Source organism: Scyliorhinus canicula, chromosome 1 (genome assembly GCF_902713615.1).
Source record: "Scyliorhinus canicula chromosome 1, sScyCan1.1, whole genome shotgun sequence".
Lineage (NCBI taxonomy): Eukaryota > Metazoa > Chordata > Chondrichthyes > Carcharhiniformes > Scyliorhinidae > Scyliorhinus > Scyliorhinus canicula.
The window spans coordinates 112,071,807-112,085,593 of record NC_052146.1 but is presented as its reverse complement, the minus strand read 5'-3'; the positions used below and the strand labels follow the sequence as shown (position 1 = coordinate 112,085,593).

General features: G+C 43.9%; 1 protein-coding gene across 3 annotated transcripts; it reads right to left on the bottom strand.

Annotated features, from left to right (window-relative positions):
• Nucleotides 1-366: 366 nt before the first annotated feature.
• On the bottom strand, nucleotides 367-6,042 carry pigv (phosphatidylinositol glycan anchor biosynthesis, class V). 3 transcript variants are annotated; one of them, XM_038797849.1, is made up of 4 exons: nucleotides 5,840-6,042; nucleotides 3,967-4,121; nucleotides 1,921-3,096; nucleotides 367-1,097 (listed from the first exon to the last, which is right to left on the bottom strand). In XM_038797849.1, the coding sequence occupies exons 2-4, from the start codon at nucleotides 4,036-4,038 to the stop codon at nucleotides 828-830; spliced, it is 1,518 nt and encodes a 505-aa protein (XP_038653777.1). In that variant the 5' UTR covers nucleotides 4,039-4,121; nucleotides 5,840-6,042; the 3' UTR covers nucleotides 367-827. The 3 variants fall into 3 exon arrangements, with proteins under 3 accessions (XP_038653777.1, XP_038653788.1, XP_038653798.1); XM_038797860.1 differs by having other exon boundaries at nucleotides 5,706-5,854; XM_038797870.1 differs by lacking the exon at nucleotides 3,967-4,121.
• Between the last annotated feature and the right edge of the window lie 7,745 nt (nucleotides 6,043-13,787).

The following is a 13,787-nucleotide window of genomic DNA, read 5'->3' as shown; positions in this document are numbered from 1 at the left end:
CGCCATCAAGTAAGTGTCATACAACGCACGCTACGAGAGTAGACACTCCTGACCCCTTTAGTCCACACCAACTGGAAACCTGCGGACCCAGTGCAGAGCAAGAGGCCATTGTTCCCTGATCTGGCAGTTCCCTTATTCCAGATAAGTATTGGCCTATTAGTGATAGGAATAGTTTAGACGTAGTATTATATGCATGAGTAGTAAATAACTGTGCTATAATAAACGTGTCTTGTTTTGAACTTACTAACTGGTGTATTGAGTCATTGATCTGAACTTGAACCTTGTGGCGGTATCATAATGATACCTGGCGACTCCAGAGCTAAGTAATAAACAGAGCCAATTGAGTGCAAAGCACACTCACCCAGAACGAGCAACAGAGGTGGTACAATGAATAAATACATTTTTTGGGGGGGTGGGGGGGGGGGGGAATAGAGGCATAGCTTCAGGCTAAAGGGTTGATCATTTAAGACTGAGATGAGGAATTCTGTATCCCAGAGGACTCTTAATGCTTAGTTTTTAGTCTATCCCAGGGCTGAGATTGAGATATTTGGAATTCAGGGGCATCAAAGGATATGCAGGGAAGTGGAGCCAAGATCAAAGACCAGCCATGACCTTACTGTATGGTGAAGCAGGCTCAAGCGACTGTATAGCCTACTCCTGATCCTATTTCTAATGTTCTCCTGTTCACCTCAATCCTGACTTCCCAGTGCACCCCATACCAAGAAAACATGGGTGACACTGAAGAGAACTGGGAGGGTTAAATCCTGCAAACACAGTGGACCACCAAGTGGGGAGGCCCGGGGAGTGTTAGTCAGCTTCTTGAGCGATCAGGTCCATGGAAGAAAGTTGCAATGCAAAACGAGTCCAAGGAACCAGTACAGTAAAAAATATCCAAGAACACAGCGTGCAGTTAGACTGCAGCCTCTCCAGGCCCACAGCAGAGCAGTGAGCTGGTTTCTGGGGAAAATCCCAAACTTGTAGACGTACGGTGAGGTTGCAGGGTCCTTAGCCAAGTGTCCTGGCTCCACTTCCAGGAGCAGATGAGCAGCAAACCAGTACAGGATGGGTGAGGAAGAGGCTAGGAATCTGGTTACAACCTGCACAGAAAGCAAGAAAAACATTCTTAAACAAAACAAAACACTGCAGAGTCTGGAAATCTGAAATAAAGGCTTGGCAGCATCAATGGAAAGAGAAACAAAGTTAATGTTTCAGATTGATGACCACACATTTAAAATCTAAGCATTTCTAGGTAGCAGGCGGTTTCACCATCAGTTCAATAGTGGTCAATTCAGTACAAAGTTCTCTCCTTCCAATGAGAGCGGCACAAATATATAGGTCCAAACTAAACAATGTTTTGCCAGTAGTCAGCTCTCTTTGCACAGGACATAAAATTCCCTGCCACAAATCAGCGTGGAAGCAGACTGCATGCACTCTTTTAAACTGGCAGCAGCTGGTTGAAAAATGTGCCATAATGGGACCGTGCAGTCGAGTAGGATTAGACTGGGGGATATTAAAATGGGTGTGGATGATTGGGAGAGTGAGGTTAGACTGGAGGATGTTAACAGGTGATTAGGAGTGTAAAATTTGACTGGGTGGGAACAACCAATCATTCCACGTATACTCTCTGCACAGACTAAAACGGAGGAGGAATTTCTTCAGCCAGAAGGTGGTGAATCTGTGGAACTCTTTACCGCAGAAGGCTGTGGAGGCCAAATCACTGAGTGTCTTTAAGACAGAGTTAAATAGGTTCTTGATTAATAAGGGGATCAGGGGTTATGGGGAGAAGGCAGGAGAATGGGGATGAGAAAATGTCAGCCATGATTGAATGCCGGCGCGGACTCAATGGGCCACGTGGCCTAATTCTGCTCCTATGTCTTATGGTCTTATCTGATGTTTATCGTCCTTTCAAACAATTCTCACCTGGATGTGCATGAAGCAAATGCCAAATGCCAGCAGTGCTGTCGCATGAACAATATAGACAAACACTCTGTGTCCATGGAAGCCATACAGTAGATGGCTGTCCTTTTCAGTTTCTTCCTTCAGCTTTCTGCAGGTCAGACCCAGCTGTACACAATACCAAGGATCAGCATGCACAAACTGCCAGGCTGCCCACACTCCCAAAACCACAACTGGGAATGCTAGCAGGAAGTTGGGCAACTGGCAGAGTTGGTAATATCTCAGGAAGCCCACATTCCAATATGTGTCTTGAATGTAAGAATATATAATGGGGTATCGGTGATGGCACCAACTGGGCAGATCACTATCCTTGTCAGGGACACGATAGCCCTTGTCCCTGGCCAGCTGCAGCAGAGGTGGAGGAATGTCCAGGGCTGCATTCACAGTTGATTCACAGAATGTGAGGTATCCGTAACACTGAAAAAGTACAAAAGGCAACACGATCATCACTGTTCCTCCAGTCACTAGCAGCACAGACCAAAGGAAGAGATTCAACCATGATTTGTACAAGTCCTTTTCTGTAACCTTTACCTTGTGTTTTACATACAAAGAACATTGCCTCAACTGGGAGTAAAACAGAAATCCAGCATTTACAATCCCATTGGAGCGAACTGCTGTCGACAAGGAAAACAGAATGCAACTGGTCAAAGGTTTCCCCTTCTCCAGGTGCAGCATTCCACTGAAGGCCAACAGCATAAACATGCTTTCAGAATAAGCTGCAGACATGAAGACACTGGCTGGGGTGAGGCAGAAGAGAAGGCTGGAGAGAGAGGCCAGCTTGCGATCCTGGAGTACAGCGACACTCAGTTGGTACAGAACAACTGCTGACAGAACAAAGATCGCCGTGTTCAGTAGCACTGCTGCAAGCAGCAGCCGACTATGAAGATTCAGCAGCCATTGGAGGGGTCTGAGCACTGTCTCTGCCACTGCCCGGAGACTCACTGGAAACAATGGCTGGAAAGCAAAGTTATGCTCATAGATGTACCCAAATTCTGCGATAAACAGGAAGTGCTGTGCATCCCAGCGAGAGAAACCGCTTAAGAGGGTCTCCAGTAATGCATCGCCGAAGCTTGAACTGTGCAATTGAGGTGCTCGGAATGCATCTGCTCTGTGATCAGGAATCAGAGAATTAAAAATCATCTGGAAAGAAGCAAAGAAAACAGGATAAATATTTTCTCCAACAGATAAATCCAACATAAACCCAAATCCACTCATAAAAATGTGTCAAACACAGAACTGATAAAAATGTGTCAAACACAGCAAACAGAAGCCTGATGGTCAGCAGAAGAGAAGCCACTGCAGGTTATTCTCTAGCCATGACTGGATAAATAGGAATGAAACCAGATGAGAACAAAACCACCCAACAAAACAGGGTCGGAGGAGAAGGATATGGTCAGCTGTGTCAAAGTCTGCAAGCAGGTCAGAAAGACGAGGAAAGGTAGTTTGCCACTATCAAAGTAACATATGGGGCTGGTTTAGCTCACTGGGCTAAAAAGCAGACCAAGCAGGCCAGCAGCACGGTTCGATTCCCGTACCAGCCTCCCCGGACAGGCGCTGGAATGTGGCGACTAGGGGCTTTTCACAGTAACTTCATTGAAGCCTACTCGTGACAATACGCGATTTTCATTTCATTTGTGATATTTATAAGGGTTATTTCAATGCCATGGTAGGGATTGAAAACTGGTTGAGGACTTAGAACATGGAAAGTTAGGCATGGATTTGGGAGGCGACAACACGTTCAAGAACATGTATCCCAAAATTACAATGAGTTTCTCAGGTCCAGTAGCAAATGGAGAAGAGTGGAACTAATGTAACGCATGGACTGTCTGCTTAACCAAAACCCTGTCAACACTGGCCACATTCATGGGACCATTTCCTGAGAAATGTCCAACATGATAGGAGCAGGTAATGAATACAATCAATACACACAAATTCACTTCTCCTTGGAGTATTCCTTTAATCACTGAAATTGTGGAATCCACTGGAACTGTACAAGGATTAGAAACTGACCTGGAAAAGAATGGTCAGGATTCTGGAACAAAGGGCAAAATGCACGATCGACCGGAGGTCAGACACTGTCATGTTCCTGGTTTAAGTCTCCAACCAGATCACAGCACTGGTCTTCTGCACACTGACGGCAATTAATTGCTGTCATCTCATGATTCCTGAAATTGGATTACAGAATATTAATGGAAACATCCCAGAACAGATTCACAAAAGAAAACGTTGAAAGACCGTGTGGAGTTGGCATATTCTCCACCGTATTTGCGTGGGTTTCGCCCCCACAACCCAAAAAGATGTGCAGGATAGGTGGATTGGCCACACTAAATTGCCCCTAAATTAAAAAAAAATGAATTGGGTACTCTAAATTTATAAAAAAAAGAAAATGTTGAAAGCACTAAATTGTACCTCGCTATTTCATTACTGCCAAAGTGCATCACTTCATTCTGATCCACACTCAGTCTACCACATGGCCCCCTGATTTTGGCCACCATTATGCTCACCATTTATATTACCTGATTTTATCATTCCCCAAATCAGAATTAATTTTTCACTTGACACTGGTTGTGGAGTTTTCCCACCACTGATGTTGCATTTCATGTTACCTGCTATCCTTTTCTCGTGCTCTTTGCTCTTATATACTTTTCCAATTTCCCCTTGAATTCCGTGTTCTGCAGTATTCTTGGTTTCGACTGTATTTTGCACCGGACATAAACCTCCTTTTTCTGTTTTATTTTAACCTCTATTTCCTTTGTCATCGAGGGAGGTCTAGCTTTGGATAGCCCATCTTTCTTCCTTATGGAAACATGCGTGGCCTGTGCCCAAACTATATCTGCCTTGAAGCCTTATGAAAGGGCAGATGTAGAAAAGATGTTTCCACTTCTGCAAGAGTCCAAAATTAGCATCCAAAACTACATGAATACCAATAGGGAATAGGAGAAATTTTATTCAGAAATTAGTTTGTGGAACTCGCTACCACAAGTAGTTGTTGAGATGAACAGCAAAGATCAACTTTAGGGAAAATTATTTTTTTTTAAAAGAGGGAAAAAGGAATAGAAGGATATATATATAGGATTAGATGGAAAGAGATCGGAAAAGGTTTGTGAGGAGCCAAAACACTTGTATGGGCCAAATAGCCTGTTTCTACTGTCAAAAGTAAGGTTAAGGGGGAGTTGTTGGGTTACGGGTATAGGGTGGATACGTGGGTTTGAGTAGGGTGATCATGGCTCGGCGCAACATTGAGGGCCGAAGGGCCTGTTCTGTGCTGTACTGTTCTAATTTCTAATTCTATATGTGCAGGGGTTTCCTGGCGAGTGTCAGTATTTGTATGCTCTCTGCGAGTTTCAATATTTGTAGATCTCTGCATCAGTAATGTGTCTCTTTGTATGCGTGAGACAATATCTGTTGGGTCTCTGCACGTGCAACACGTTTGTTGGGCCTGTGTGTGTTATGTTTGACGATATTTGTCAAGTCTCTGCATGCATGTTTGACATATTTATCAGCTCTCTGCATGTGACAATATTTGCTGGGTCTCTGCACATGTGTGACATTCAAAGGATGTGTGACCACTGTCCAAGGAGCAGTTTCAAGGGAACATGGCACTGTTCAAGTGGCAACGGGAGAGATACATTGTCCATGGGGTAGTGTCATGGCACTGCAGCCCCATTCAAGTGGCAGTGCAAAGAGAATGCTGCACTGTCCAAGGGGCAGAGTCATGGGAGCATGGCACTGTCCAAGGGACCACCTACCTTCAAAACCAAGTCTCATGTTCTGCTTCAATTTAAGCGTGATATTATTTCAAAAGCAGGTAGTTCCCCGCGGGATCCTGGCCAACACAGCTCCCTCAAACACCACCATAAAACAGATTTATCAGTTCACTCACTGATCTTTCTGGGATCTTCCTGCGTCCACAAATCACCAGAGAACAGTACATTCAAAACATTTTTGTATATTCAGAACTTTGGGATATTTTAAAGTGAAGAAGGAACATATAAACAAATAACTGTTCCCCCTTCCCTTGAACTCGGTCAATGGGTCAGTGCCCAACATGGACTCGTTCTTCAGCTCACTCCACCGTCACCGGAAAGCAGGATCCCTGAACCTATGCAAATACATCCGGGTGAAAGTCTGCGAAGCATGATGGGAACTGCTGACTGGCAGCTGTATCTGAGCAATGGCGGCGTTCGCCATATTTGATACTGGCAGTAATTCCCTAGGGAGGAAGACACGGACTGAGTCCTGACATGATGCATCAGTGGCTCCTGTCTTCCGTATCTCTGATCCCAAAGCATCAGAAACATGCATATTCCTAAGCATTACTCTTGAAGTGTAAGTAAAGACGGCAACTGATCTGTTTACAGAAAGATCCCAAAACAGAAATTAGATAAATGACCAGTAAATCTGTTGTTCCTGATACTGGTTAAATTATTGAACTTCCGCTTTTCTCCTACTGGTCCCATAGTTTCCCTATCGTTCAATCACAAGGTGTAAATGGAGCCTTGGGTTGATAATTCGTCTGCTCCCAACAGTGCACTGAACTGGTGTTTCATTCAAAGGGAGTGCCACAAGGAAGTAAAATGAAACAATGACAAAGAACAGCAATATTTATTTGTGACAGTGAAACATTTGTCGAAGAGCCTTGTGATTGGGGTTTAGTATAATTAAACGCCCGAATATATGGAGCACGCTATACATTCCCCGACAGAGTCATCCCAGGGATGGATTCCCCGACAGAGACTCACGGTTGAGAAAAATCAACGGTGGGGGAATGGTAAATTACGGAATGTTTGTAGACTGCTAATCCTATGGCCCAGTTCAATATTCCAGAGACCCAGGTTCAAATTCCAACAGGGCAGCATGGGGAATTTATAAATCATGAAACTTCTGGATTATCGTAAAAAAGACACAGCTAGTTCATCCATTGACCTTCAGGGGAGGAAACCCGTCACCCTTACCCACTCTGATGATTCCAGATCCACAGCAATGTGGTTGACTTTTAACTGTCCTCTGAAATGGTAGAGCAAGCCACGCTACAAAAATGCACTGCTCGTGTGCATCTCTGCACTGCAGTGGTTCAAGAAAGCAAGGGGGATTAGGGACAGGCAATAAAAACTGGGTTTACTTACACCCCAAGATCAAAACAAAATCCGAAACAGCCACAATGAAGGCAGTGTGGGGTTTCTTGCCGGTGAGCTAGGGAAGGTTGAATTATATTTATTTACAACCATCCAGCAAGGCCTTGCACAAGTCCGTCTGCTCAGGAATCCCTTAAGAATCGATGCACGTTGTAAGGAGCTGCTGAGATCCATTAACTGCACCACTAACATGTGAACTAATCTGTAACGATGACAGGAACATCGCAATGGTTAAAGAGATCACTTCACCTTCCTCTATCGGTCACCTGACCCCGTCGTTCCATTGGTGCCTTAATCGAGCGTTTTTTCACTTACACACATCCTTTGACTCCATCAAAACACCTAACTGCGCATGGAACATTTCAGACACAGGATGTCCTTTGGGGAGAACGCCTTGCAAATCTGGATGGTCTATGAATATAACAAGATCAATAGAGGTATGGCAAGTCTGGTAGAGGGATAAAACAAGTTGGATTTCGCACCAAAAACAGCAAAATCCAGACCCAAAGTCTGAATTAACCTTGACTGAGAGGAGCACAGCTGTCTCCCTCCCCCCTTTCCAGGCTGATTAAAGAAAAGAAAACTGACACTTCCCATTGCCAGTGACACAGTCCTCCGCAGGGCACCTAACTGCCCATCCCAGGGTCTGAATTATTGCAGATCAAAACACAGAACATTTTCATAAGTAGTAGATCATGCAGCCCCTCGAGTATTCTCCGTCATTCAACAAGATCAGGGCTGGTGTTCTACATCAGCTCCAGGTTTCCTACCCTATCTGCATATTCTCGATTATTTTGGCCAAAGATATGTCCACCCCAATCTCTAATATGATTGAGCAGCCATTGCTCTCTGGGCTAAAGAATTCCAAATTCTCACATAACAAAGCAAATAACACCTTTGCACAAGGGGCTGCAGAGTCAGTAATTGTCGAGAAAGCGAGGGTCTCCTGCTATACTGACGGTTAGATTCATTTATCTATTCCTTCTGTAGCAATCTCCGGTGATTTGATAAATTAAAGCTGGTCACCAATCACTCGCCCTGTCCTGAATGGGGCCAGGAAGAAGAATACAACACTGTCTTAATGAGACAAAAACAAATGGCCTTGACATCTATCATTATGAAGTGCTTTGAGAGGTTGGTCATAAGACACATCAACTCCATACTCCCAGAATGCCTTGATCCAACTTGCAATTCACATACTGCCACAACCATTACCCTGGCCCTACACATCCCTGGAGCATTTCGATAACAAGGACTCCTACATCAGCTTCCTATTCATTGACTACAGCTCCTCCTTCAACACCATAATCCCAGACAAGTTCATATCTAAACTCAAAAACATCGGACTTGGCTCCTCCCTCTGCATCTAGATCCTTGACTTCCTGACCCAGACTACAATCAATAAGGATAAACAACACCTCCTCCACGCTAGCCCTCAATACCAGGGCCCCGCTAGGCTGCAAACTTAGCCCCCTACTATACTCCCGATACACACATGACTTGGCAAAATTTGGCTCCACCTCTATCCACAAGTTTGCTGATGGGTGTTGCCTGGTATGGAGGGCATTGGCTATGAGGAGACGTTGGAGAAACCTGGTTTATTCTCACTGGAACAACGGAGGTTCAGGAACAACTTGATAGAAGTCTGCAGGATTATGAGGGGCATGGACAGAGTGGATAGTCAAAGCTTTTCCCCAGGGTGGAAGAGTCAATTACTAGGGAGCATAGGTTTAAGGTGTGAGGGGGAAGGTTTAAAGGAGATGTACGAGGCAAGTTTTTTTTTTACACAGAGGGCGGTGTGAGTCTGCAACTTGCTGCCAGGGGAGGTAGTGAAAGCAGTTAAGATAGTGAATTTTATGGGGCATCTTGACAAATACATGAGTAGGATAGGAATGGAGGGATATGGTCCCCGGAAGGGTAGGGGTTTTAGTTCAGATGGGCAGCATGGTCGGTACAGGCTTGGAGGGCGGAAGGGCCTGTTCCTATGCTGTAATTTTCATTGTTCTTTGACACGACCATAGTGGGTCGGGATCTCGAACAATGATGAGTCAGAGTACAGGAGGGAGATAGAGAACCTAGTGGCATGGTGTAACAACAACAATCTCTCCCTCAATGTCAGCAAGACTAAAGACCTGGTTATTGACTTCAGGACGCAAAGTATCATACACGCCCCTGTCTGCATCAATGGGGCCAAGGTGGAAATGGTTGACAGCTTCAAATTTCTAGATGCACATCACCAACAATCTATCCTGGTCCACCCACATCTATGCTACGACCAAGAAAGCACAACGGCACCTATATTTCCTCAGGAAACTAAGGAAATTTGACATTCCCACATACCAATTTTTACAGATGCACTATAGAAAGCATCCTATCTGGTTGCATCACAGCCTGGTATGGTAACTGCTCGGCCCAAGATATAAAGAAACTAAGAGTCGTGAACACAGCCCAGTCCACAGAACCCGCCTCCCATCCACTGACACAGTCTATACCTCCCTCTGCCTTGGGAAAGTGGGCAGCGTGATCAAAATTATTCTCTCTTCCACTTCTTCCATTGGGCAGGAAATACAAAAGTCAGAGACACGCACCAACAGGTTCAAAAACAGCTTCTCTCCTGCTCTTACCAGACTCTTGAATGATCCTCTTCATGGACTGAACAGATCTCCACACATCTTCTCTACTGAGTAGTATTACACTCTGTATGCTCACCTATGCATTTACATTGTGTATTTGTGTGTCCTATATGTTTTCATGTATGGAATGACCTATCTCGACTGTACGCAGAACGACACTTTTCAATGTTCTTCAGTACACGTGACAATAATTCAATTTGAGAGCCAAAAAGACTTGAAACATTATCTCTGTTTTCTTTCTCTCTCTCTCTCTCCGGATGCTGCGGGACCTCTTGGGTTTTTCCAGGATTCTCTGCTTTTGTTTCAGATTCCAGCGCCTACAGTATTTTGCTTATTTTACTTTCTTAATGAAGTGCTTGATACAGTTTGGTTACATTTTTTTTCAAAAGTGGTACAAGGGCAACAATAGTTTGCTGCTGCATCAAACAATATGACAGACATGCAAATGGAGATGAAGCAAAACAATCAGTGTAAAGAAGCCCCATAAGGAGTGCTGGAAAATCATGGTATGCACAGCGAGGAGTCAGGGCTACCATTCGGATGTCTTTCTGCACAGCCATATTTCTGCAATGACTGGGCCATCCCGTCGTTCCGTTGATGTTGTTTGCGTGAAATTGCTGTCCAATCATACCAGCTAGAACCTGCGCAAAATCTGTCCATCCCTGGGATTACTTTATCCAGCAGTGAGCCTCCTCCAGTCAGGACTAGCAAATTTTTCACACCTCCTCGGGTTGGTACTCCTATTTTTGAAGAAATCGAACAACCAATTCCTGACAGATTACTCCTATTTTGTGAAAATCAAATAACCAATTAAACTAAATCACATAAACGCAGGTATAAAACTAAAAGGGCAGCACCTTAAAGGGATATTGCCTGAAACAAAAAGCTAAATTTAAAACATTTAACCAAACTGGGGTTGATTAACTGACGATACACTCTACAAACATAGTCCTTCATTTCTTAATGAAGAGGAGGAAGCGAAGGTGAAAAATGTAATCCTAAATAAATGTTGGAAATAGTGCTGTAGGGTTTATGACTTGAAAATGGTTTATCAATTTTACACTGTAGTTATTCACAATATAGACTGAACAGAGTGATGTGAGGAAGGTATAGCGAGGGATGTTCAGATTGCAGAGAGGAATGGGCATGAAAGCCCTCACTTGTGCCTACTTTTTCTCCTAGTATATAAATCTGCTCTTCCATCACAGGAAGCATCACAAGTCTGCGTAATGCTGCTCTCATATGCCCCTCCCACATCTGAGGTACAAGGTTAATTGTTTCACACCCCTAATAGTGTAGTCCAATGAAACACGCATAAAGGAGGGAAAAAGAGATTAATTTCTCCTGGCAGCAAATGCAAAAGGTCATCGAGCACTAGCCTGCATCTCTGGAGCATTAGCAAGTCCAGTTAATGAAAATGCATCGCTTAAATCAGCTATTTGCTGCTTTTAAATGGATTCAGGCACATAATTGGGTTATAGGTTATTCATGTAGATAGCAAACCACCCGAGACAACTCGTACAGTCTGAACAAGTCATTCATTTTCTGTGTTATGACAGAGCCTCAGGCTTCCTCTCTGCTTATTTACCCGCACCACTACATATAGTTACAAGGTGAAAGAAAATGTATATGGAGCACTACAAAGATCTAGCTTCAGAATCAAGCCTGGTATTAGCTCTGGTTCAGTGATACAGAACTCCCAGAGAAGATTGTGACCTTTGATAAACCATAAGGCTGAGGAGCAGAATTAGGCCACTCGGCCCATCGAGATTGCTCCGCCACTCAATCATGGCCGATATTTTTCTCATCCCCATTCTCCTGCTATATTAATTCAATTACCGCGTCACACCACCAATAATATAGATTATCCCGGTGATATACACGTTTGACAGAACATGGGGTCATATGCAAAATAAGTTACAGCCAGGACAGAAATTCCACGCCTACCTTCAGAAAAACTAGAAACTTCTTTATGCAGGAACACCTCTGAACAACCAGTTTTACCGGGAGTTTGGTGATGCAGTGGAAGTGGGTCAAGTAATTGAAGACCTCCCTTCTCTGGAGGCTGCTGGCTACAATGTTAACAAACCCTGGGTGAACCTGCAAGTCTGTGATGGTTCAATAATACCTGATCTCTATGAATCCTTTGCTGTCAATCAAAAAGCTTGGATAATGAAATGGAAGCAAGAACCGCAATCTTTCCTCATAACTGCAACTTCACTGCAGGCTGGCATCACATGTAGGCCACAACTTGTAGGTTCCCTTCCTTAAACTCACCATCAGTTAATCCGTTTCCAGTTTAGGAATGATCACTTTCTCAATATGCCATGGTGGCAACTAAGATTGTTAGAGCAGCACCACAATCATGACACGGCCTTGTCCGTTAACGAATGATCTGAAGTCTTTGGAACCTTCCATTTGTCCTGAAGTAATTGATGTTATTCTAGATGGACGGATGGTTTTACACCCCCACACATACCAGATCAATTCCGACCTTTTGCGCCTGTTATCTGTGGGGTCGTATACAATAGAAACATCAGCAATACACAAGTCAGTATTGATGTCTTTGGTGTTATAATAATGCATTTTGTGTACGAGGCTAACACGTGGTCTGAATTAGGTCGTAAGAATTTCTCAACTGAGCCCTCAGCAAGGTGAAGATGTCGGGTCCATGCTATTTAAACAACATCGGGGGTGTATAATTATCGTTAGTTTGAAGCCAACATGTCGACATCTTAGCTGTCATTATTCTATTGAGTCACAAAAGTTTATAACCAGGGACATTTGTCTCATCTTCATTGCAAACAAAGCTCCATTCCAGCGATAACGGGAGTAAATGTGGCATAACATCACCATCTACTGGTGTCATAATGTATGACAAAGATCACATGACAAATTCACGGGCACGTCACTTGAAATTATTCACCTGGGTAAAAAAATACGATAAAAAAATACTAATTTTCAGGAAGTTTAAGATACATTGTGCTGAGAATTTGGCTAGATTGGAATTTTAGGGTTAGAGGCAGACCGGGAGATACATAACAGCTTGTACTATGTCAATCTCAAATTAAGTTGATTTATCTATGGAATCTGCATGGATAAAATTAGGATTTTGTGGATTTAACACCGTGGGCGGGCGGCACGGTAGCAGTTGCTTCACAGCTCCAGGGTCCCAGGTTCGATTCCCGGCTTGGGTCACTGTCTGTGTGGAGTTTGCACGTGGGTTTCCTCCCGGGTGCTCCGGTTTCCTCCCACAAGTCCCATGCTGTTAGGTGAATTGGACATTCTGAATTCTCGCTCTGTACCCGAACAGGCACTGGAATGTGGCGACTAGGGGCTTTTCACAGTAACTTCATTGCAGCCTACTTGTGTGAATAAAGATTATTAAAAAATTAAAACACTATTGTGTTTCAATTTCCCTGGCCTTCCAATTATTTTGCAGGACATCCTTTAAAAGTGCACAAAAATTGCACATTAAACCACCAACTATTGCTTCTGTACATTTTAAAAACAATTTAGAGTACCCAATTCATTTTTTTCCAATTAAGGGGCAATTTAGCATGGCCAATCCACCTACCCTGCACATCTTTGGGCTGTGGGGGCAAAACCCACACAAACACGGGGAGAATGTGCAAACTCCACATGGACAGTGACCCAGAGCCGGGATCGAATCTGAGACCTCGGTGCCGTGAGGCAGCAGTGCTAACCCATTGCGCCATCGTGCTGCCCTGCTTCTATACATTTAATGGTCCCATAACTGATTTTTTTAAAAAAACATCAGCCTTGGCAGCACTATCTCATCCGAATGGGCCTCACTTATCTCCATTGTTAAATCTGACTGGAGGAAATTCTCTGTTCCACCTTTTGTCACTTTTTTTCCCCTATCAAAATTTATTTTCACCAAAAGCCAAATGAGTCCAGCCTCAACTCCATAGCTGGAGTTCAGAAGAAATAGGGCGGGGGATTCATAAATACCTATAAAATTCTAACAGGACTAGACAAGGTACATGCAAGAAGAATATTCCTGATTTTGGGGGGGGGGGGGGGGGGGGGGGTTGTCACA

Coding starts and splice junctions, on each gene's coding strand:
- pigv (XM_038797849.1), bottom strand. CDS start 4,038: ATGACAGTGTCTGACCTCCGGTCGATCGTGCATTTTGCCCTTTGTTCC. Junction 3,097..3,966: donor TCCTGACCATTCTTTTCCAG/GTCAGTTTCTAA, acceptor GCTTCTTTCCAG/ATGATTTTTAATTCTCTGAT. Junction 1,098..1,920: donor TTTGCTTCATGCACATCCAG/GTGAGAATTGTT, acceptor CTTTCTGTGCAG/GTTGTAACCAGATTCCTAGC.